Genomic DNA, 25,737 nt, shown 5'->3' with positions numbered 1-25,737 from the left:
TGCATTCACAATATCTGGTCTCCCACAGTACACAGAACATGGAAATGCAATTATTATAGTAAATATAAACCGCTAAATACCTTTTCTCATCAGCTGTATATAGCAGTCTTGTGACTTCTATCAGTGTCTGGTTAAAGCTTGTAGGAGGATTTTTCATTCTCCTTTGACTGTCCTCTGAAGCTGCAGGACCCCTGACCCTCTGTCTGGACAGTGCTGATTGGCCCTGTGCCAATCACATGCACTCTCCCAATTTAAAAAAAAAAATAGCAATACACAGCAAACTGAGCATGTGCAGAGTGAATCCAAAGGCTCTGTCTTATCAGTAGGTGGATTGGGGACAGTGGAAGAAAGGGAGGATAAGAGAAGAAAGGATGAAGCAGCCTTTTTACACAATGTGTAGGATTAACCCCTTAGGTTCCACAGTGAGTATAACAAGCATGCTTTACTGCCTATACAGATTGATTTTACTGTTTTGGGTTTAGTAACACTAATATTATACTGGTGGAGGTGAGCATAAACATAGCATGGCCCTCACTTACTCCCAGTGATTTTTAATCTTGCTGAGCTAATTTAGCTCATTTGCATGTTAACAGCCCTACTAGCTTTGAAGAATGAGGGCTCATTCACACCACCTTGCACGCTAAAGTTCATGCACACACATGTACGTTGTGGAGGGGCAGTGAGGGGCGGGCAATGCATTATTGCATCATGACTTTTTTTTTTTCTTTTACTTTATTGGAAGCGTCACAAAATGACAGTACATGTCATTCAAGTCTATGCCCTACAATGAGTTGCAGCATGCTGGATTGCGGTGAGTTGCTCTGCATAAGAATGCAGGCATGCTACATTTTTATGCAGCGCATAACATCTCAGTGCAGCATTATAGTGTGAACAGGACTGCGTAGAAATCAATTGCTTTCTATGTGCCCTTGCTTTGAGTCTGAATATGCAGATCAGCAGATATGGTGTAAGCAAGCCCTTAGACAAAAGTGCAAGTAGGTTATATCTATATGTTTAAACGTTTCTGCTATTGGCTACTATAGAAACTTTTTTTTTAGATAATTTTCTTCTAGAAATCAAAAAGGAAATGGCATCAGAGGCTTGAAGATGCTAAAATGTGTTCGCATTGACAGTTGCGTGAAATATTTTACTTTAATTCTGTGCTTTCTATGGAGGCTCTAATGTATTTAATATGTATTTCCAGCATCATCAATACAGGCTGATAAACCAGTTCAAACTTTTATTGTGCTTCGTTTTTCAAATAGTGTTTTATATCCTAATGAATTACTTTTTCCAAGCAGCACTATTTATAATGCATGCTTTGTAGTTTGCTGCCACCACCTGGAGATGTTGGGTATGGTATCTACTACTGCTAGAGTAGTTAGTTATTTTTACTTGCAGAATAAATCAGAGGTAATCTATGATGGCGGCAGATGTTGGATATAATGGGTCAGTATCAGAGACTTCCCTGTTAAGGAAAATGCAGATTATATACGCAGCAAATAATGAATAGAAAGTCACACAAAGTAGAACTCATGTTTCATGCCTTTGATAGGTGCAAATAAAATGAAATGATAGATCTGGAAAATGCAGAAAACCATGTACATCAGTCAGCTTTCACCAATTCAAGAACATAAGCACAACAAAGATCACTGCTGAATGCATGGTTGGGACAATCTCAGCTTTATAAGATTTAAGAAATATACTTTAAGAATACACCCTTGTTTTGTGTCAGAAATGCTATTCGTATCATCTACGAATAGCACAATTTTTTTTTTTTTGTAATGTTTATTTAAACAGAATTCCCAATTTGGAAACGATTTTAAATTAAATCCATAGGGACATCCACCAAAAACTGATATTTTGCTTTTGATAGATTCTAAAGAGTAAATAATCCGACAGTTTCCTATATTTTCTGCAGACTGTATTGCAAGACCTCTCTGCCTTTTAGATTTAGATTTATTCTGTATTATGGAGAATACAAAGGGAAGTACTGAAACACCCAAAGGTGGACAAGAACATCCCAAACTTCCTGATGTAACAGAGAACAGAAATGATGGCCGAGGGATCTCCCTGTTTGTGTAAGAAATATAATAAAAAAACAGAGGCTCACGCTACTCATAAGATTCCACATACAGTATAACTAAAATCACTTTAGTGCAGAGTAATCCTTTTATAAATATCCATTTTCTAAGACATTTTGGGGTTGATTTTCTAAAACTGGAAAGTGAAAGATCTGGTGCAGCTGTGCATGGTAGCCAATCAGCTTCTAACTTCAGCTTGTTCAATTAAGCTTTAATTAAAAAAAAAAAAAAAAATAGAAGCTGATTGGTTTCTATGCAGAGTTGCACCAGACTTTGCACTATGCAGTTTTATGGCGCTTTTCCACTGCATGGAACCGTACCGGTTCGGCACCCTTTTGTGCTTTTCCACTGCTGGTACCGCATGGTATAGGGTCGGAACGGTTCGGTACGGTATGGTATAGGTTTGCTTTTCCACTGCATGGAACCGAATGGTACGGTACGGTACGGCTCTGAAAAAACAGTACCTACTCGATTGTGGTTCCAACAGGTACCAAACTGGTACCATAACCCACAATCCTTTGCATGCAGTCACTACTAGCCACTGATTGGTCAGAGAATCCCACCCACCCCATTGTTATCCCACCCACTTAACTTAGTACTACTTTAGTGGAAAAGCAAACCTATACCGTACCGTACCGAACCGAACCGTTCCGACCCTATACCATGCGGTACCAGCAGTGGAAAAGCAAACCGGGCCAAGCAGGGCCGAGTAGAGCCGAGCCGGTACTAGCCGGTACTTGCAGTGGAAAAGTGCCATTAGTAAACCAAACTCTTTAGGTAATGGAATTATTTGCACCAACTCAGCAACCTCAGAAATTATTAAAAAAAATAACTACATTATTGGTTTTCATGACCTCTAATTAATGAAAATCAGAGGTTCTGACTTCACTTGCTACGTATTTCCAGTTCAGCAGATTAAACCAGCAGATCTGCATGACAGCTGTAGGAAGTCAGCCTACATATTACAGGGATAGGGCTCTGCTCTGTTTATTCTTTATTTTTTTGCCTAGTCCTTACCATGAACATTTGAAGGCCACACATAAGTTCTTGTTGTGAATTTAAATGTTAAACTTTCTGTAAATGAATGTGGTTAGGATCCGTTAGGCAACATCAACTGTTGACCCTTCTCTGCTCTAGTATTGCGTAAGTTATTCTGCTTTTCCTGATCTCTTTGTATAATGAATCACAAGGTCTGTGTATGACATCACATCCGAGAGGAAAGCTCTCAAGATCTGTGGTGTTGCATAAAAAGGTGTCACCTTTATAGACCCAACTTTTTTTGGCGTGAACAGCTGTTTCTTTATGATCATTGGTTGCAATGTGTTCTGAGTAGGGGTTGCTACTTAGTAGTAAAACATAGCTAAACAGATGTTGCTTGCAAAGATAAAAAAATACTTTTTTTTTAGATTTTAAAAATATTCATAAAAGGATGCATGAAAATCTTTATTGAAGGTCACAGAAATCGCTTGTTTGAAAATGGTTTACAGAACAAGTATACAGAAATATCAGTTAATGCTCAACTGTACTCTCAGTGTAAAGCAGAATTAAACTCTGCATATACTCACCTATGTCCCAGGGTAAGATCCCTTGCCGGGTGCTGACATCCTCTCCTAGTGTTTTTTCTGGGTGCCGATTGTTCGGCCATATTTACTGCATACTTTTTATCACTTTGTAGTAATTTTAAAGTTATTTATGCCTACTGGGCACATAATAAACCTCAAAAGTCAACCATATCTAAAAGGAGAATAGTTCCTTATTTCCTGTGTAGATCTCTCCCTAAAAGTATTTTATATAATGACTACCTTCATGGTGTATGGCGTATCTATGTACATATTGACTGGTACTTCAAGATATGTTGTAATCCAAAAAAGATTTATATCTCCCTTAGGCTAACCATAATCCGATGAAAGTATTTGTATAACACATAGCATACAGTGGTTATCTCAGCCTATGTCTTCAACATGGCATCTTGTTGCACATGAAAGTTCATATATAGCAGATATGAGTAATTCAAAAAAGATTCCTCTATTCAATTGATATTGGGTTACTTGAGATATAGAATTATTTTTGTATATACGGTATCAGGTACCAAACAAGCACTTGAGAATCTTCCACTACTGTGAATAATTTAAAGTTCATATATAGCAGATATGAGTCATTTAATAAAGATTCCTCTATTCAATTGATATTGGCTTACTTGAGATATAGAATTATTTTTGTATATACGGTATCAGGTACCAAACAAGCACTTGAGAATCTTCCACTACTGTGAATAATTTAAAGTTCATATATAGCAGATATGAGTCATTTAATAAAGATTCCTCTATTCAATTGATATTGGCTTACTTGAGATATAGAATTATTTTTGTATATACGGTATCAGGTACCAAACAAGCACTTGAGAATCTTCCACTACTGTGAATAATTTAATTAGATTACAGTTTGCCTATGGGAGAGATATAAATCTTTTTGGATTACAACATATTTTGAAGCACTAGTTCATATGAACATATACCCTTGAGTGAAATTCTCAAGTAAAGTTGAAGTATTGTGTTTAGGAATAATTATCAAATATATAGTATATGGTGAAGTGTGACATTCGTCGACACAAAAAGTATTGTTAAGCTGATCATTATACCAAGTAATTTTATGCACAGGCCGGTGCAGTATATAAAGAGGGATCACAAGAACATGGAGCATAAATGGACTTTCTTGGAACCCCATGCATTAAATACAATAATTTCCAAAATAAAATACAGTTTTATTACAAAATTAATCATTTGAAAAACCAAAATAAATCAGTAAAACGTTAAAATAACTAACCATCCCCTCATATTGTGGAGAGTGTAACACATATAAATATATAGCTATGGTTTAAAAATATCAATAACAGTATAGCCAAAAGGGACACAAAATCTCCAGGCAGAATGTCGTCTTCTGCATGTTTCATGGATACACCCCACTCCTGTTTTTGTCCCTTTGGGCATATGTATATGTTAAGAGAGAGGTTTTCTTTTTAGATATAGTGGTTGATGTTTGGTATTTTTATGTGCCCTGTAGGCATAATTTACCTTAGCTAATAATAAAAAGTATATGTGTATTCTATATACGAAAAAAAATGTATTGCCGTAGGTGCCTACTCACTTCCTGTGTCAATGACCATACAGGAAGTAAGAGAAAGTCTCCTCACTCACAAGGTATCAATCTCCATGGTACAGAAAATGTACTGTGAACATTTATTTCATGATGCATTTCCTGGATGCATCTCTGTTTGGCAATAAAAATCTTCTGGAGTTTCGAACTCTTCCCTGCTTTGTGCAAAAACCTTTTCCAGGAGTTAGGCAGGAAAAGTGCAACATGTAAAATGTAATAAATAAAGAAACTAGAATGTATCTTTCATAGAAAATAAAACATTTTGCATCATCATCCTTTTACACCGCCCGATTAAAAAAAAAAAAACACAGCTTATGAGTTAATATGTGAACAGCTTGTACATAGGGTTCAGCATTGCTGAGCATTTCCACACCAACGTCAATGTGAATAAAATATTACTACGCCTTGAAAAGAAACAAGGCCTCTCTGGGAACATTTTCTGGTGTTACCAGGAAATTCACAGCAGTGGCATTAAATATGAAGCCCAACTAATAAGCACACTTTTACTGAGCACTGAGCCTAGGACTTCACATATGTAAAATGTGACTTGCAGCACTCTCTTTGAAGCCTAACCACAGCCAGGGCGCTGTAATTGCAGCCTTTGATTGTGCCGACTTTACTTGTGGATTGGGCCGTGCAGCGGCATGCCTGGCTTGGCAAGGCTTCAGCAATAAGCCCCCCAGTGAAGCCTCAGATGTGGGCAGTCCTTAGTCTGCTAGTTGCATGCCTGTGGTTTCTGGAAAAGAATCCTGATATGACCTGTTTTTCTGTCTGCTTAGTACTGCCAGAGTTTTTCTCAAAGGTGCTTCTCATTTTAACTAGGAGTCTAGCACTCACTGCTGCCTGAAAATGTGTTACAGCTTGTACAGAGTTGAGGTTTTATAGCTGCCAACAGTTTACAGTTATTTCTAGGGACACTTTGCTACTGAAGCAGCAAGTGTAAGCAGTCTGTTCAGGACAATGTGTTCGAGTACGGAGGAACTGTTACTAAGAAAATTAATGCTGTTCCTACTAAAACAGGAAAAAAAATGGACATAGAGATAAAGGAATGGGAGACATCTGCCCACTGTCAGTAGCACTGGGACCACTGATACTAACCTGCACCTTGCTCCCACTCTTCTGTCGGAGCCCTTAGGATTCCAGCGTATGGTGGCGGAAGTAACCTTCACCTCATTTTCCCAGGACAGTGCTTGAGCCTGAATGGCCAGTTGCCAGGCCAAACAAAAAAGGCAGACTCTGAGCTTACACAAGATTGGACTTAGTGCTCCTGCAGGTGAACTGCGTAGCATGGGAGTGTGGGGAAAGCAGGTATCAGTTTTTGCATTATGGGGTCTGGCTTCAGGTATAAGTGTTGACAGCTGCCATCCTCTGGATAATCACAGTAGTCTCAATGGCCAAGAGAACGGCAGAGGTTACGAAAGTTAGGCCTATAGAAACAAAGAAAAATAGATTCAAAATGGCACACAAAAGAGGGTTTATCAGAAAAGTAATAGCAGGAGCCTGCTGTTAGTCATGACTTTGTAAACATTTCAAGGGCTCACATTTAAAGTGTCATTACTCAGGTCTTAGGGATCCTATCGGATCTTTAGATTCCTGTCTTACACATTTTATTGAGAATTTGTTTGATGATGTCATTTAAATTTATTGAGAGCACATTCCCCCTGCAGCTACATGCACATTCAAATGTTTATACCTGTTGATACCATGGCTAACGTGGGGCAAGAGGTCATTGTAGATGGCACTCTTATGTGAATTTTCACTATTGATGCCTCTCTAATGGGCAACACTATAGTACACTTTATGGAACAAGTTTATTTGTAAATGTCCTATACAAATACTGTTGCGCTGTGTATATGTTTTAGTGTTAACCAATCTAAACCAATCTAAATAGAACTTTCAACAAATAAAATTCTCAGTCCCATCCAACCGATCACAATACCACCAGGAAGAATTAGGAAAATACACATTAAGAAAATTAAAATAAAATTAACACCAAATGTGAAGTCCATGAGGGCATTGTATCAACCAAAATGTCTTAGATGCATCCCTCCACCTTGTCACACACAGCCTCTTACCAAAATCCAAGACCCCAAATGATAGCTGTGTGGACCTAGTAGTCTTCACAGAGGAACCACAGGGCTCACCAACAGGAATGGAATTATGAATCTTCTGCAGTGTCACATTTATCCTAGGTGAATGGAACTACAGGGCTTCTCTTAGCTGGGAAATTAAATATCCTCAGTTCCTGGTCATAACTCACGCATGTAGGTGCAAGTAATACATCGTTACTGTGTAAAAGCTGCCCTGTCTGCTTCATTCTTCTCTCCAGCACCGGGAACAGACGCCCCCATTTATATTTGTAAATGACTTCTGATAATTACTTAAGTGGGATCAACCATATAAAGTGCATACAATTCCTATTATACCACTAAGGGATCTTTCTTTTAATTGTTTTATTTAGAAGACTGTACCTTATATACGGTTTTCTTGTAACATTTTGTGTAGACTTCAAACACAGTGAAAAAGCTTCCACTTGTTGCTACAATATAGATTATTAAAAATGCTGTAGCAGACAGAGGATGATACATTTTCAGTGCAAGCTGAGGTTAGAACTCCACCCAAAACACATGCAAACATCCAAACCAGAATCATCAAGAAGTTCAGTCCAATGGAAAGTGACACTGTTCTTAGACAAACAGTCATCTCTGTTCCCATGGTCAGGCAGATTCCTGTATTTCTCTTAACCCCACTGCATATTTCCCTTTCTAAAATATGCTGTGGTTTTAGCCACAAAGATTAAGCCTGTGTACATTCTTTGCTAAAGAACCAACATACTGAAAACTCATTTGTCCCTGTTTTGACGCGTGGCTATCGGTTATGAATGTTGCAGATCAATACAGTCTTATTGGAAGTGTAAAGTCATTTTATTGTTAATCTTGCAGAGAAAAAAACATTCAGAAATTCACTAGCCTCCACTAGTCACATAGACCAGGATATTTTCCTTTTATAATGGAGATCCTAGGGGCCTGCATACGAAGGGCATCATTTTCATATATTGAAGAAATATTATCACTATCATCTCACATACGGATGAAGAGTCCAAGTTCTAAGTGAATATGAAAAGTATTTATAGCTTTCCGTAAGTTATTGGTCTAACTTACACATCCGTAGGAGTGACTTACATATGATCTACATAGCTCCAACTGTTCCTTATAAGGAGGGGCTGGCTTTCTTTTGGAACCACATCCCTCGCCCCTCTTTCCTCTTCAGCTGTCCCTCTGTTGGGCCTGATGTTAAAAAAACTGTATTATTAATTTTGAAAAGTGTTATACGGCACTTAACTTTTTTATGCAATCCTCAATTTATTACATTTGTTGTGTTAAAAAACAGTATAGTGTAAATGTAGTGGTAAAAAAAAAAAACACTTGTCAATTTAAATAATCACTTTCTACATTTGCTTTTGTGGTCTGTGAAACTAGGTTGGATTGTAGGGGTGTATCTACAAAAAACTTTGTGTGGAAAGGTGTTCCTTTTTACTCATCTCGGAAAGTTGGAAGGTGCAATGTTTACTGCTTGCTGCGCAGAAATTCAGTTTTGAGCACCCTCAAGACACATCCAGCAGAATGACTGCAGACTAACTGGAACATGATGCAGCACACTCGCAATTTACACTTTCAAATACTAGTCATACAGTTACTAACTATATCTAGAAACAAAGCTGTAAACTATTTTGCTGATCTCTCTCCTATGTGTTTATAAAGAAAATAATAGAAAGACTATCATTTCCTATTAAATGTATCTATAGACAGATTTTTTTTTTGTTTTAGGTAGAGAAGGAAAGTGCTAAAATCCCTGTCAGTTTATTGTTTGCTGTTTTTGTATCATTGGGGAAATATCCCTACACTTCTTGTCCCAGAGACGCAAAAGTAGTTAGAGACAGTTGTCTCCAGAACAGATATCCCCACTGGAAGATATCCCATTGCCTTTTGTTCTGGGGACACTTCCAAAATGTTGGAGTTCCTTGCGCTTTCTGTTTCAGTAACAATCAGTGGAGGCTGGTGTTCCATGTGCCGGACCGCACCATACCCCCCCTTCCCGGACCACACCAGGCTGCACACCATACCCCCCCCCCCCGGATCACAGGGAGACATGAGACAGTACAGGACCCCCCGCTCACTCACCCTGCATGGATATCTGCAGCAGCAGGTGGCGGCTTCGGCTTCTTCCCCCTGTATGCATCTCCTCCTTCCTCCTCCATGCCCAATGGCATGGCTGCTCTTTTTTCGGCCAATTGGGAAACAGGTCTCAAGACCCGCTTCCTGATTGGCCAGGAGGAGGATCCGTGTGATAATAGCGAATTTTCATTCGCTATTGTCACACAACTTGGTGGGTGGGCCTACCCTTTTTTTTTAGCCTGTGAGAGCCTTTGGCTCTAGTCACATGGTTAAAAAAAAAAAGCCCCATGGAACTCCATGCGTCCGGCACCCCGCATGTAGATTAGGGGGCAGGACGCATGAATAGAGGGGGTGGCGCCCCTGCGCCCCATATGCACCAGCCGCCACTGGTAACAATAGTCATCAAGACAGACTAGTGAATGTTTACAGTGAGGACATAGGCAGCAATAAAAAAAACTTGACAGAGGGTCTGACTCTTCCCCATACCATTCAAAGATACACTTTACCTTGTTGGATGTTAGCACCAATAGGGCATGCTACCTTGTCATAGTAAGACAAAAATCGATAGTGAGATTTATAAACAAGTAAGAACATCACCATTTTAACAGTTGTCCTGTGTTTTTCAAGCTTTGATGGCCAAAGGAACACAGAATTTCCTGAGCCTAATGTACAGAATCTTTACCTGCAATAGCTACTAGGGATGGGCTGTGGGTTTGAGTCGACTCGAACATCAGCTGTTCGTGTGTTTGCTGAACACACAAACAAACTGGGCGCTCAGCGGGAAGTTCACCCGCCGATGAGCGCCCAATAATGCACTGCGCTCTTACAGTGCATTGATTGCTCATGATTGGCCAAAGCATGCACCTGACCTGTATGCTTTGGTCAGCCACAGCACAATGTACTGTGAGAGCCATTATTGACCAAAGGCAGAGTGCCTTTGGCCAATCATGGTTTAGGGGCTAAGTACACTCCCCACACTATATAAGGCTGTTGCTTACATGGCAGCCGTGTATAGTGTGTGACAGTGGAAAGTAGGCAGGTAGTTAGTGTATAGTCAGTTTAGTGCAGTCAGTGTAGTGTACAGGCATACCCCACTTTTAGTACACAATGGGACCAGAGCATGTATGTAAAAAGAAAATGTACTTAAAATGAAGCAATACCTTTATTCATTTCTCAATGCATGTACTGCATTGCAATTGTCATTTACAGGCATAACTGATTATCTAGGCAATCTGGCCACCCCCTGGATATGTTGTATTCCCCTCTCGGTGCTCCCCAAGTTTGGTGTCCCTGTCACTTATAGTTTGGGAGCAGTGCCATGTCAAACTGACCAAGATTCCCCATAGACGCCAATAAGTACTGAAAGCTGGGCAGGAACGGGGTGAAAGTGCCCTGTATTTAAGTTGTTAAGGGGAACCCTATAAAAAATGTAAAAAATAAACGGTATGGGGTCCCCTCCAAAGTCTTTACCAGGCCCTTTGGGTCTGGTATATATTTTTGGGGAACTCCACGCCAAAATTAAAAAAAAAAAAACAGAGTGGGCCCGCCACAATCCATACTGGGCCTTTTCGGGTTGGTACAGATTTTAAGGGGAACTCCACGCCAAAATTAAAAAAAAAACAGAGTTGGGTCCCCCCCAAAATCCAAACCAGACCCTTATCCGAGCATGCAGTCTGGCAGGCCAGGAAAGGGAGGCTGAGTTACTCCCCCCCCTCTCCTGAACCATACCAGGCCACTTGCCCTTTGTGGTTGTGGGGGTCTGTGGGTGGGGGGGGCCTATTCAAATCTGGAAGCCCCCTTTAATAAGGGGGCCCCCCAGACAGTCACCAAAAAAGTGTCAAAAAGTAAGAACCACAGGAAACAGTTTTGACAAGTCCTTTATTAAAAAATAAAAAAATTGTGTTCCTCGATGTAAAACCATCATCAATCACAACGCCCGCCAGACCCGAAAAATAGAAAAAGAAAAAACGCTTCCGCCTCTTGGAAGGTGTCCTGCCGTCTGCTTGATCTGTGCTTTGACAGTTCTTATGTAGGCAAGGGGCAAGGCCACCCGGCTACGTCACCCGGTGACATCACCCCTTCTGACATCGTGTGACATCTTGTAACATCAGAAGGGATCTCGGGGCCCCCAGCCCCCCCCCCCCCCACAGCCCAGGCTTGTCAGGAAGAGGCCCTTGTCCCCATCAACACAGGGGAAAAGGTGCTTTTGGGTGGGGGGCAGAGTCCCCCCTGCATCAAAGCACCCCTCCCCCATGTTGAGGGCATGTGGCCTGGTATGGTTCAGGGAGGGCGCTCACTCATCCCCCCTTTCCTGACCTGCCAGGCTGCATGCTCGGATAAGGGTCTGGTATGGATTTTCGAGGGGATCCTACGCTGTTTTTTTTTTTTTTAATTTGGCCCTTCGAGTCTGGAATGGACTGGGGGGGGGGACCCTACGCCATTTTTTTTATCTGTATTGCCATGAGCCGGCAATACATTACATAAAAATCAACAATAAGAATAAAAGAAAAGTTGCACTAAATCAATAAATATAAATCATAAAAATGTTAAATTCAGTAAGTGATATAGTGAGAAAATGTCCATAGCTCATCGATGTGAAACACCAGTGAAGTGAAGAGTATCTTCAAAAGTATTCCTCCCACAAATGTGTGGTTATCAACACCCAAAATGAAGTTCCTCCACCAGGTTAAGATGGCCTCTTACTGTAAAATGGAGACCTGTAAAGGTCAACAATACCTGTGGTATATGCCCAACAGGGCCTCTATTATGTCGAGGAAACATGGATAGGTAATCCTAAAGTAGATAGCGATACGTCCACCCCTACAATTATATAGATGTCATTCCCTATAGAAAACAACCTCTGAGATTAAGCCCAGTCGGGGTGAAATGCGTCAACAGGGCTTGGCCAATGGACAGGGACTGTAGCTGAAGCATTTACTTTCATTTTCAGAAGTGGCTAATACACATAGAATGAGGCCCAGGGCTTTGTACTACTGTGGATGGACAAAGCAGGACATTCTCCATGAGGGACCAGCACCTGGAGCAGAGAGAGAGAACCAGTGATATAGTATGTAGCAAGTTTTGAGCAGCACCATATCTGTCGAGTATTATCACAATACCATGACTGCACAAGTCAAGAGTAGTAGTGCTATAGGTTAGTGCAGCTGATAAATAAAAAAGCAAAGTACAGAGAACTGTAGCCCTTGTGGCCCAGCCACCTTTTGCCACAGCCTACGTTGACTATTTTATGTTCAAATTAAAAACGGGTTCATGTTATAAGCTTCTTGCAGTTGAGCACCTCTTCTGCCACAAGTCTTATTCAGAAAGGAAGTGATAATATACAACATTGTTACTCATATCAACCAATCACATTTGAGTTGACTGAAGTCAGATTTGTCATTAAGTAATTTCTGAACTACCCTATTGAATAAAACCAGGGCTTTTTTTAGCTGGAACTTGGTGGAATTCAGTTCCACCACCTTTGGCCCAGGCCCTCTGCTCCCTGCTCACCACTATCACTCATAAACACAGAGGTCTGACTTCCTGTGTTTTCCAAGTGCAGTATGGGGACAAAGGAGATGCCGGTGCCTGGGGTGCAGTGCAGATGCTGACACCCCCACTGGATGATCTCTCTGCAAGTGAGAGAGGCTAAGCCATCTACAGTGTGAGGGGAAGTACTAGAGAAGAAGAGGGGTGAAAGTGAGCTGTGGATGGGGGATGCATAACTAAGCAGCTGTGGAAGAAGGATTAACTCTGGACTCTGTGGATAGTCCACCCCTGAACTCTGTATGGAGCACACCCCTGAACCCTGCACTATGTATGTAGCACACTCCTGAACTCTGCACGTAGCACACCCCTGAACTCTGCACTCTGTGTGTAACCCCACATAACTCTGCACTCTGTATTTAATACCCTTTGAGACCCTTCAACTGTTAGGGAAATTTTGACCAATTTGGGGAGGGGGTTTGGGGGGTCGTGGTTGAGTTTCTGCACCTATTTTCCTAGGAAAAAAGCCCTGAATAAAACTAATTAATTTCAGCATTTTTCTAATGAGACATTTGTAGGGGTCATATGGTCTGAAGTAGAAGTAAATTTAAATGTTTTTCCAAATCAATTGAATTTGACCCTATTCTTTTAACAGTTCCTATTAAGTGCTGTAACCAATAGTAACCAGTCATAAATTAGCCTGCATAATTTAGACCTGTACAAGTGGCTCCTGATTGGTTGATGTGGGTCACTGTATATAAAAATGAGCAGAACACAAAATTCTAAATGAAAAAAAAAAAAAATACATTTTTATATTCATTGTAATGCAGGTCATACATATTAGCAGTATTGATACTCAGACTAATACTGCATATTCTTAACACTGACATTGTCAGATCAACAGCACTGCAATCTCTGAGTCTCCTAATTCAATGAGATTTCATGGCCTCAATCTTACTGCTGAGGTCTAGATCAGGCCTGCCATAGTTATTATAACCTCCTGACTTCAAAGACGGAGTTGGGAAGGAATGGTCTAAACACAGCATAGCTGTATTTCTTGGTACAGCAGACATTCCTGGCTCCTAATCGGCAGCAGCTCTGAATCACAGCTCTTGTATCGGGCTGTTGTGAACCAACGGCTTGGCGCCTCCGGGACATTCCTCAACAGGAAGCCCAATGTTTTCATGTTAGGCTGAGAGGAAAACCTTCCCAGGAAGAGCAACCTGGACCAAACCCTTTGAACGTCTGGGATGAAAAGGCTAAAAGTAAATAAGATCTGTGGGGTGCTCTCACTAACATTGCTGTGCAGATTGCTTGGATAGCTCTTAACCCTTTTTAAGACATCTGTTATCCTTGACAAGGACATTCAAACTTTGCTGCCATTTGGTAAAGTGCGGAATTACATTTTTTTTTAATGAGGGCATAAAAAAGATAGAAAAATACTTGTCCTCACATATTATATGCATTATCAGCTATGTATTCTACCGTGGATTCATTTAGTATTAATTATACAAGGCAGATTGCAGCAATAGGAATCAGTTTGAAAAGGATATCTAAATAAGTAGATCTTACTGCACATTATAGCTCATTATTTAAGAGCATTGAATGCCTTCTGTGTGCATTCAAGTAAAATTATAAATTGAACAAGTTATAAGGGAACGGCAGGCAGAATTCAATAATACTGTATATAAGGTAATATATTTGTTTCTGAACACATCTGACAGAAAAAAAAACATATGGTAAATTCAAATCTGGCAACTCCCAACTATACTTTTCCGATATGTAAATGCTTGCTTTAGGTGCTGTGGAGAGGTTTGTAATGCTCAGTCTAGGTACTGCTATGGATCTCAGAAATGGAAAGACGTAAAGTATAACTGAAGGCAAAACTTTTTTTTAGTTTCGGATAGAGTGGAGATGGATCTGAACCCCTGTCAGTTTTCATCGCTGTCTGGGCCCTCGTTTGGCAGATTCTTCCTCTCTATTTGTCCTGTTTACCATTATCATTGAAAGTGAAAGTAAAAGAAAATCCCACATTTTGGGTTTTCCCCAGAAAAGTAATAGAAGGGAAATCTTCCAATGGGGACACTGGTTCTGGTGGCTTGGGGGTCCCCTAGGAATTCCCTTAACCACTTGCCGACCGCCGCACGACTATTTACTGCGGCAGTCAGCCCCGTACAGGCAAAGTGACGTAGTACTACTACTAGCCTCTAGGGGGCGAGCGCGCACCGCCGGAGGCGCGCCCCCGCCCCCCGCTCGTTCCGTGACATGTCCGCGCGAGTGACCGGCGGTTCTGATGTCCGTCATTCTCCCTGATGTAACAGCAGAGATCATACGATCCTGCTATGAAGGATCGTATGTCTCTGTGGTTACATCACTAGCCACGCCCCCTTTACAGTTAGAAGCACGCCCCAAGGGTCCTATTTAACCCCTTGATCACTAATAAAGTTAACCCCTTCCCTGCCAGTGTAAGTTTTACAGTAACAGTGCATATGTATAGCACTGATTACTGTAGCAATGTCACTGGTACCCCCAAAAGTGTCAAAAATGTCAGTCAAGGGTCCAATCTGTCCGCCTCAATGTCACAGTCCCGCAAAAAAATCGCAGATCGCCGCCATTACTAGTTAAAAAAAAAACAAAAAAATCTTTCCCGTAGTTAGTAAACACAATAACTTTTGCGCAAACCAATCAAAATACGCTTATTGAGATTTTTTTTTACCAAACATATGTAGCAGAAAACAAATTGGCCTAAAATGTTAAAAAATTTTGATTTTTACATTTTTTTGGGGAATTTCATATAAAAAATGTGAAAAATATTGTTATTTTCTCAAAATTGTCGCTAGTTTTTTGTTTATAGCGCAAAAAGTAAAAAAAAGAAAGCTCTGTTTGTGGGAAAAAAAGGACGTCAATTTCATTTGGGTACAGCGTCGCACGACCGCGCAATTGTCCGTTAAAATCACGCTGTGCCAAATCGCAAAATAGGGCCTGGTCAGGAAGGGGGTAAAATCTTCTGGGGCTTAAGCGGTTAAATTGCAGGGATTTCCTCTCACTTGTTTGGCTATAGGACAGGAAGTGAAGGGAAATCTCTGCAATGGGACACAGATGGTGAAAAAAAATCTGACAGGGGATATAACCCTCCCTTGCTCTTTTCAAATGGAAATAAAAAGTTATGCCTACAATTTAACTTTACAGAGGTTGTAAACCTAGTTAAAAAACAAAAATCCTGTAAGACAAAGGCATAATGAGCATCGCATCGCATACAAGTTAATTATGAAATACCTTAGAACGAAGCCCTCCCAGTGTCGCCTGCACACACCTGACACGGCCGACATCTTACCCAGTGTTTCTTCTAGGTTTGCGGGCTCCGGTGCTGCTATTGGCTGCTGAGGTCACTCATGCGTGGGAGCCGCCATTTACAGCACAGGCTCTGAAGAAACGGCACGGGCGGCCGTTCCTTCAGAGCGCATGCACCGATGACGTAGTTGGCACGGTATATAGTAAATATCTCCTAAACGGTGCAAGTTTAGGAAATATTTACAGTACATATAGGTAAGCCTTATTATAGGCTTACCTATAGGTACAAACACACAAGGGGAGTTTTACTTCCTCTTTAATGCATCTAACTTGATATTTTGTGTGTTTAGTTTAATTATTCTCAAAACCACTCTACTCCTGCAAACCAAAATTCACATAGTGTTTGGTATTTATCTCTGTAAGTAACAGGCTAAATCTAAAGCTTTATTCCTAAATTTGAATGGAGTAGAAAATATTTAAAACCCATATGTTTTTGTTTTTGTGTCCCTTTGGGTAAAATTCCCTTCATTCCTGCCCTGAAGATGCAATAGAAAGTAAGAGTAAATCCCTCCAAAGTTAGTGGTCATTAGAACAAATGTCCCCATGGAAGATTTCTGATTTACTGTTTCCATGACAACTGTAAAATTTTGGATGTCCCCTCTCTTTCTGCCCAGTGACAATTCTCAACAGGATAGATAGAGAAGGAGAAGCTTCCCAGTGGGGACCTGAGCCACAGTAACAACCGATGTTCTAACTCTTCCGCCCCTTGATCCAATACTTAAAAAAATGGTGGTGAAAATACTTTAAAGTCAGCCCGATAAATATGCAAAAGCCTGAAGTTCCACCTTCCACCAAGATTTAAATAGTGGATACAAATATTTTTGATTTATATGGCTAGAAAATGGAAAATATATTTTGTTCTAAATATAATACAAAGAATATATACAAATCATTATACATTTTTGTTTAGGTAGATTGGAGTTTCTTTTTAAGAGATGAGTTATGTAAACATCTCTACTGGAAGTTGTGTATGATTTGAGGCTTTCTGTATCTGATCTATTCACTATATTAAAAATTAACAGCAGTAGTCTGCAAATATGTATTGCGGTTTCTGCCATAGCTTAAATATTTATTTTGCATAGCATTGCCCTTGGTCTGTACCATCCATAAAACACAGCTATAGAATGAGTTGCCAAGATGTGTGCATTTTTTATGTGTGAGACACAAAAGAGTTATATTCTCTGAAAAACAGTTTCTATTTTTTTTCCAGAATATCACTGTATGGCAAGTAGATTCTTGACTTTACCAATGCAGTCTATAATGCAATGTTGTGCTGCCTATAATTAGCCAGTGCATTCATTAACAGGATATAAGTGCTTTTAAAATAAACTGTTACTTGAGGAATATTAGTCCTCAAGTTTAACGTAAACCTGTGCTATGCCCATGATGAGAATATTTCCTTTATTTTAATTTGGTGATCCTGCCAATATACACAACTTCCTTTCCTAGGATTACAAAGTTCACTCACTGTACTGTAAAAGTATATTGGACCTACAGAACATTGCCCACATAACACAAGGGGTTCTGTAGTTGACAGAAGAAATCTGGCAGGGTTTACAATGTTTAGGTGCAGAACAGGCATAGAGCACAAGTAAGGAGCACTGTCACATACCTGATCTGAGTTTGATTTAACGGGGGGGTTCCCTTGCGGCTAAGTGCCAAGCACCCCTGAAGGTGCAAGGCTCCCATTTAGGTAGGTCTGCTGGAAACAGCTTGCAGCACAGCGGAACTGGATAGCTGTCAGCTGGTCTGTCAGGGCAGATGGCAGGACCTCCGTTGTCCCAGGTGTGTAGCGGAACCAGAGCAGCAACCACAAGCAAGGTGGCACCTGAGGAAGAAGCAGGAACAGGCTGGCAGGACCAGACTGAAGAGGCATAGTCAGGATGGGAGTCAAGGTCATACACAGGAAGGCAAGCCAGGGAGAATGCAGAAGGATAATCAGGAGCAAGCCAGAGCAGGAGAAGCAGAATTCATAGAGCAAGCAGGGGTCAAAACCGGGGATCAGGCAGCAGAGAAGTCCAGAGCAAGCTGGGTCGATAAAAGGTAATCAACAAAATACAGGAAACACAGAAGCAAGGAGTACTGGTAGCCGAAGATCATCCAGCAAAGTCTAAGTGCAGCCATTGACCTTATATAGGGCATTTGGCGCCAGTTCTGGCAGCAGGTGTGGGTGAATGCGCACCAGTGCGAACATGTGCGCATGCGCGCATTTATACGCAAACAAACACCACCATATAAAGTATTGACAACTATACAAGGTCTTTTCCTCAGCACCTCCTTCTGTCTCCTTTTCAGCACCTGCTCATTCTTATTCTGAATAGCACCCTGACAAGCGCACTGGATTTCTGGCAGGGTTGACAGCTGTTGTTCTGTATTTGCAGTGTTTTTAAAGCATCAAAACATGTGAAAATATGTATGTATTGCAGAAAAAAACAAAATATATTTTTTTTTAATATGCCCAGACATACATTTTAAATTTAGTAGAAGGGTATACTTGTAAAAAAACAACACTATACTAAGGATGACCGTGTTTTCTTTTACTTTACAGGTGGAAAAAAGAATTCATTCTCAGCGTGCAAAGCAAAGGCAGCAACAACAACAGGAGGACTTCTGGAGATGGAAGCTTGTTAAATGTCTTTAGCTTCCTTACAACCACCACATTTTTTCAAGGAGTCCGTCAATGACATTATATGCCACTGCTAGAGACACTGTACCGTATAGACAATCACTGCCTGATGTTTGGCACCACTGGTACCACGGGCTTTCATGTAATGCAGCTATGTCCCTAGAAATAGAAAACATTGGAGGAATCATTAGGACATGTTGTAATCCAAAGTTTTCATACTTCCTACCTGCAGCGTTCAGTGCATACGTGAAGCTCCTAAACCAGACACAGACCAAACAGAGTGCTAATTTTTGACATAAAAACATGGACAAGACAAACCTCTTTTATTTAAAAACGGAGCAAAAGGATCAAAATTTGTGTTTTTGTTTCTTTTTTTTTATCATTGTATTGTTTATTCTCCATAAAACTTGAATGCTTTTATATATCAGATTTAGGGTTGATTGATGTATATTTTATTAGTCAGGGTATAAACTAAGCCCTCTCCCTTTTCCAGCAAAAAAAGATTTCTTTTTGTTTCGCACAAATATATGGCTTTTTTTTATTACTTTTTTCCCATTCTGTTTTGGTTGAATGAGCAGCCTTCCACATTTCAATGGTTGAAAGTGCGGGAATTCTTGTCTAAGACTATGGCCACCATGGAACCTGTACTGTTTGAGATGACATCCTCCTTGTACTGTATCTTGGAAACGTCCATTATGTTGAATAGTACAAAGTTACAGAAAAACAAGTTTTATTATAAAGGATGATTACAGTTTAAGGCATAACAGTTAAAAGGCATAAGAACACTGTAAATTCTGTGTAATAATCTGTTGTTGGCCAAGAAAAACAGGTAGTCTACTTGATCAAGAAATGATGTAACAAAGTTCACCAGTTCATCTTATAGACTCATCAAGTGAAACTAGGTTCTTCTAGTTTATTTTATTGTCCTCTTTTATAATTTTGTGCAGTAGGGTGGATTTTAGTGCCATATTACATAAATCCTTATGAAAGGGTTTACACCTTTGATTGGCAGATTTTCTCAATTAATCAGCTTTGCCAGCAGTTAAGTGATTCTTTATTTTTACATAATTTCAGTGTTTCCTCCATTTGTGTTGTCAAATGCCTATATTTAATATAAACCTACTTTGTTAGGAAGGCTTGAAGAGTCTTACATTTGGCCTATTTGGAAACATCTCCCATACGTCCCAAGGAAAAGGTTATACATTTTTGAGTATTCTCTTTCCACATGTTGTGAAAAAAAAAAAGAAGCCCAGCACTTGGATTCATTGTAACAATGTAAATTGTTCTGTATTGTATTTGTATTATTTTCTTCTGCTATCCTATAGTGGGATTTGATGCCAGTTGTTGGGGAAAAAAAGCATTGTGATGTCTCCCTCTTACTGATGGCAAAGTGCAGGCTTTGCAGAAAGAAAACTGTCAGTTTGTTTTTTTTCTTTTGTCATTCCAATTTGAGTTAATGTGCTGAGCATATGTTTTTAAAAAAAAAAGCTTTGTAATAAAACAGAAAAAATGTTATACTATTTGTTGCTACGGAAATATCTAGTGTCATCTTCTTTGCGTCATAAGAAATTAATATTGGAGAATGTGTATTTTATGATGTGATTCATTAATCCTCTATTATTACCTATGGGATCATAATACATAAATCAACAGTCAGAAGTGTTTGCTTTAAAAATAGTTAATATGCCATTTACATACAAAATGGAATGTTTTTATTTCACAAGAACTTTGCACTTTTTCATTTTGATGTTTGTCAATTACAATGGCAAAAATGAAGAGAAAGCACATCTTACGCCTTTAGACCACTGTCTGTTGGGAAGCTGGGGAAGGGCACAATGGAGCACTGAAAAAAAAAAAAAAAAAAACAAACATAGTAATATTACCCATCACAACCTGTCATATATTTTTCCTTTTCAAATTTTTTATTATTATTATTGTACAGGATTTATATAGCACCAACAGTTTGCAAAGTGCTTTACATCATGGGGAGAGACAGTACAGTTACAATACTCAATTCAACACAGGATGAATCAGAGGGCCTTCCTCGTTAGAGCTTACAATCTAAACCTTTACTAGAAAATTCACAACTGCCATGGGAAATGCCTTCATTGCCTTATGCTACAACCTTACAATGATTCAAAATACTGCAATTTAAATCAGACCCCTAAAGATCTTTTATTATCATAATTGACCAAAACACACAAAAAGATTCACATTGGAGCTGTGACCCAGTCAATGCATGTGTACAAAAAAACAATAACAATAATGGAAACTTGTATGGATAGAATATAGAGCTTTGTTGACCCATTTGCTAAAATTTAACTTCATAGCACTATTTCTGGCTCCAATTTAATTTGACTTCTCAGGCTGACCACTGTGGTTTCTCTAGCTGACCCCTTGTCAGGGCCAGACTGGCCTGCCGGGATAACGGGAAATTTCCAGGCAGGCTAGCAAGTCCACCTGGGGCCGCTTTGAGGGTAGCGGCGCCTTTAAAGAATACGGCTGCAGGCAACTGTGCATGCGCCATTCCGAAGATTGCCGGGCTCGGGAAACCTGTACATGCTTCACCATTTTTGGGCAGATGGCACATGTGCAGTGACATAATGGCACCGGGCGGCGCCATTTTTAAATGTGTTGCATTCAACTTGGTGGTGGTGGTGCACGCTGGCCAGCTAATAGGACTGGACCCCCTCCTGTCCTGTTTCTCTTTCTATCCTGTATCATACAATGTGCAGCCTCTGACCACCTGTCCTGTTTTGCTCTCCTGTACCATGTCCCCACAGCCTATGATGACATCTGTACCATGTCCACACAGCCTATGACATCTCCTGTATGATGTCTGCACAGCATATGACATCTCCTGTACCATGCCCGCACAGCCTATGAAATCTCCTGTACCATGTCTGCACTTTTACCACTTTTAACCGGAATTTGTTCTTAAATATATAAAGCCCTATGTGCTTTCATATCTGTCTTATCTATATATAATACACTCTTCAAATGTGCTTTAAAATGCATAGTTTTCCCCTTAATGAACAAGAAAATAACGAGGTGATGCTGTTTGGCTGGTGTAATAATGCTATAGGGCTGGTATTAAATTATTTTCTGGGCTCATTTTTATTTCCAGTCTGAGCCCGGGCCCTTGTCACTGCATTGATGTAGGAGTCATTAGGAGGGACTACATCAGACGATAACTAGCCTTTGCAGCAAGGAGCACATGGAAGAGAGACCCAAACAAAAATTCCCAGCTCACTTACCAGCCAATCTGTAACAAACCAAATTGACCCTGTCTAACAGTTCATGTTAAAGGTAAGGGGATGCACTGGGTACCTTCGCTGCCATTGTGCCATTTTGCTAGGTGTCCAGTGCATCCCTATACCTTTAAGGAAGGGTGGGCTCCCTCCAGGCATACCTGCCCTTATTCTATCCATTATTATGTACATTATGTGCTCCAAATTGGGTGCCGTGGATGCTACAGCTTCTGTATATTTTTGCAAATATGTACAAACTAAACCCCTTGTTTTTAATGTGAACTGTTAGAGAGGAACCACATCAGCCAGAGGGGTTGTCTCCCTCACAGGCTAGCTATTTTGTGACTTTGCCCTCTAACAGGGTCACTTTAAAGTGCACTGGCAGTAAAGGTGAAAAAAATAAACTACCATGGGGCATAACAGAATTTGTTGTCTTCTACAGTGTCTAAAAACTCTTAAACCTAGGGTATTCTATTAGGTTGTAATTTTGCCCCACCCTGCCTACTATTTTTCCTTTAACAGACATACAGTACAGTGAAGCATAAGAGCTGGTATTTGCAAAAAAAGTAACTGACAAGAGTGTTTTAATCATAACATTCCCTACACAGAATTACAATTCTTGTCAGGTAAGACAATTCAAATATGTACAGCTCAAGCACAAAATGGGAGACTGTCCTGTTTAAACCTAGGGGGGTCTCTTGTCTTCCTATGTCACCACAGTGTTCAGTTGCTCCTTTCACCAGAAATCCTCCTTTTCTGGTGAGGCCACTCCATAAAATCTTCCCTCTGGGCAATTTATAAAGGTGAGACAGATGGTCTAAGACTCGGTCTGCCAATAATATAGGGCCACATTGAGATCAAGATGGAAGTATTCAGGTATGCAAGAATTAAATCTTCTGGTGAAGGAGCCCTCCACAAAAAGTCAAATGCAAGAAAACAAAAGAAAATGATGGATATGGGCTCTACCTATCACCACCCTCCTACGGGGATAATAGAAGAGTAACAAAAATGTTGCTATAATATGTGAAATATTTTAATAGTCAATTCTAAGCATGTATCAGTTCCTGATTACTAAAAATTAATCAATAACTTTATTTCATATATGTTAAAAAATACTCTATAGACAACACAAACGTACATTAGTTAAAACCAAGCTGCTGTTCTTACCCACCCAATTAAACTATAGTATTATTTGTATCTGCATCTATCTTTTAGAGACAACCAAATACAAAGCTTCAGATTGCCACCAAAGTCACTGCTCCACAGTAGAAATTAGATTTATTAGCACTTTTTAAAGGATTTGCAGTTTTGATAATTAGGCCCTTTTTGTTGGTTAAACTGTATCAGATTTTCTCTTCAATGCAAGTAGATACTTTGAAGGTAAAGCTGTTAGTACTCTCTCAATTCATATTGCTGTGAATTCTATAGATAATTATTGTAAACCAGTTCTTAAAACTGAATATGCATCCTTCATATACAATGCCACATATATCTGGGATCCAACATCAAAGATATAAGTCCCTACAGTTCCTTGTAGGACTGGTGGATTCACCACACCATGGTCTGGAGGAGGTGACTCAGGGGGATGGAGACACACACAGGGGACAGTTTACTCATCCATCCTTACTGCCAGTTGCCCGTTACTCAATAAACAGTCCAGTGATTTGGTTTTTGGTATTTATTGTGGAACCTAGTGGGATACTTCAACTTGAACTATTCACAGTAGATAAGGGCAACTCTCACTTGGCCTCACCAAGTTATTTGTGGAAGCATACACACTGCTTCTTTAACCAGAGGAAGACGTTCTAAGATTGCTGTCTACAGTGAAGACAAATAAGTCACAGGGTCCTGATGAGATACACCCAAAATTATTAAAAGAGTTTAGTGGTGAGCTGGCAAAACCATTAACAGATTTATTTAACCAATCATTAGTAACAGGAGTCATCCCGGAAGATTGGAAATTGGCAAATGCCGTGCCCATTCACAAGAAAGGTAGTAGGGAGGAATCGAGAAACTCTAGACCAGTGAGTCTGACATCAATAGTAGGCAAATTAATGGAAACCCTATTAAAGGATAGGATTGTGGAACATCTTAAATCCCATGGATTGCAAGATGAAAAACAACATGGGTTTACTTCAGGGAGATCATGTCAAACAAATCTTATAGATTTTTTTGACTGGGTGACTAAAATAATAGACGGTGGAGGTGGAGTAGACATTGCATATCTAGATTTTAGTAAGGCTTTTGACGCTGTCCCACATAGAAGACTTATCATTAAACTGCAGTCATTGAGCATGGACTCTCATATTGTTGAGTGGATTAGGCAGTGGCTGAGTGACAGACAACAGAGGGTTGTAGTCAATGGAGAACATTCAGAACAAGGTCATGTTACCAGTGGGGTACCTCAGGGATCTGTACTGGGACCAATTTTGTGTAATATCTTCATAAGTGATATTGCAAAAGGCCTCGATGGTAAGGTTTGTCTTTTTGCTGATGACACAAAGATATGTAACAGGGTTGATGTTCCTGGAGGGAAACGCCAAATGGAAAAGGATTTAGGAAAACTAGAAGAATGGTCAGAACTCTGGCAACTGAAATTTAATGTGGAAGATAATGCACCTGGGGCGTAAAAACCCAAGGGCAGAATATAGAATATTTGACACAGTCCTGACCTCAGTATCTGAGGAAAGGGATTTAGGAGTAATTATTTCAGAAGACTTAAAGGTGGGAAGACAATGTAATAGAGCAGCATGAAATGCCAGCAGAATGCTTGGATGTATAGGGAGAGGTATAAGCAGTAGAAAGAGAGAAGTGCTTATGCCGCTGTACAGAACACTGGTGAGACCTCACTTGGAGTATTGTGCGCAGTACTGGAGGCCATATCTCCAGAAGGATATAGATACTCTAGAGAGAGTTCAGAGAAGAGCTACTAAACTAGTACATGGATTGCAGGAAAAAACTTACCAGGAAAGGTTAAAGGACCTTAACATGTATAGCTTGGAAGAAAGAAGAGACAGAGGGGATATGATAGAAACTTTTAAATACATAAAGGGAATCAACTCGGTAAAGGAGGAGAGCATATTTAAAAGAAGAAAAACTACCACAAGAGGACACAGTTTTAAATTAGAGGGGCCAAGGTTTAAAAGTAATATGAGGAAGTATTACTTTACTGAGAGAGTAGTGGATGCATGGAATAACCTTCCTGCAGAAGTGGTAGCTGCAAATACAGTGAAGGAGTTTAAGCATGCATGGGATAGGCATAAGGCTATCCTTCATATAAGATAGGGCCAGGGACTATTCATAGGATTCAGATATATTGGGCAGACTAGATGGGCCAAATGGTTCTTATCTGCCGACGCATTCTATGTTTCTATGTTTCTATGTTTAACCATACTGCCACTTGTATGGAAGAATTAAGTCCTCTTGCTCTCTCTTGCAGCAGACTTGATGGAACTACATTATCTTCAGGACACTCTCTAGCATCCCCTTGACTGACACCTGTCCACTGACTCTTCAAGCAGAAGGGGTGTCCTTCTCAAAACAGGCCCCACGACACAGATCTGTACTCACTGTAGGCAGAATCAGATTCTCTCCAGTGTCTCTCTTTCAGT

General features: G+C 40.1%; 1 protein-coding gene across 6 annotated transcripts in view; it reads left to right on the top strand.

Moving 5' to 3' along the window:
* Positions 1-20,395, top strand: part of LEF1 (lymphoid enhancer binding factor 1) — a 170,346-nt gene extending 149,951 nt beyond the window's left edge. For all 6 annotated transcript variants that reach the window (XM_082247602.1, XM_082247603.1, XM_082247600.1 and 3 more), the window contains one exon: positions 18,798-20,395. In XM_082247602.1, the coding sequence (XP_082103728.1) occupies positions 18,798-18,880 (83 nt within the window). In that variant the 3' untranslated portion in view covers positions 18,881-20,395. The remainder of the gene's footprint in view (positions 1-18,797) is intronic.
* The last annotated feature ends 5,342 nt before the right edge of the window (positions 20,396-25,737 follow it).

This window comes from Pelophylax lessonae, assembly GCF_965119305.1.
Source record: "Pelophylax lessonae genome assembly, chromosome: 1".
Taxonomy (NCBI): Eukaryota; Metazoa; Chordata; class Amphibia; order Anura; family Ranidae; genus Pelophylax; species Pelophylax lessonae.
Note: the sequence above shows the minus strand (reverse complement) of the source record. Positions and strands in the feature narration are given on the sequence as shown.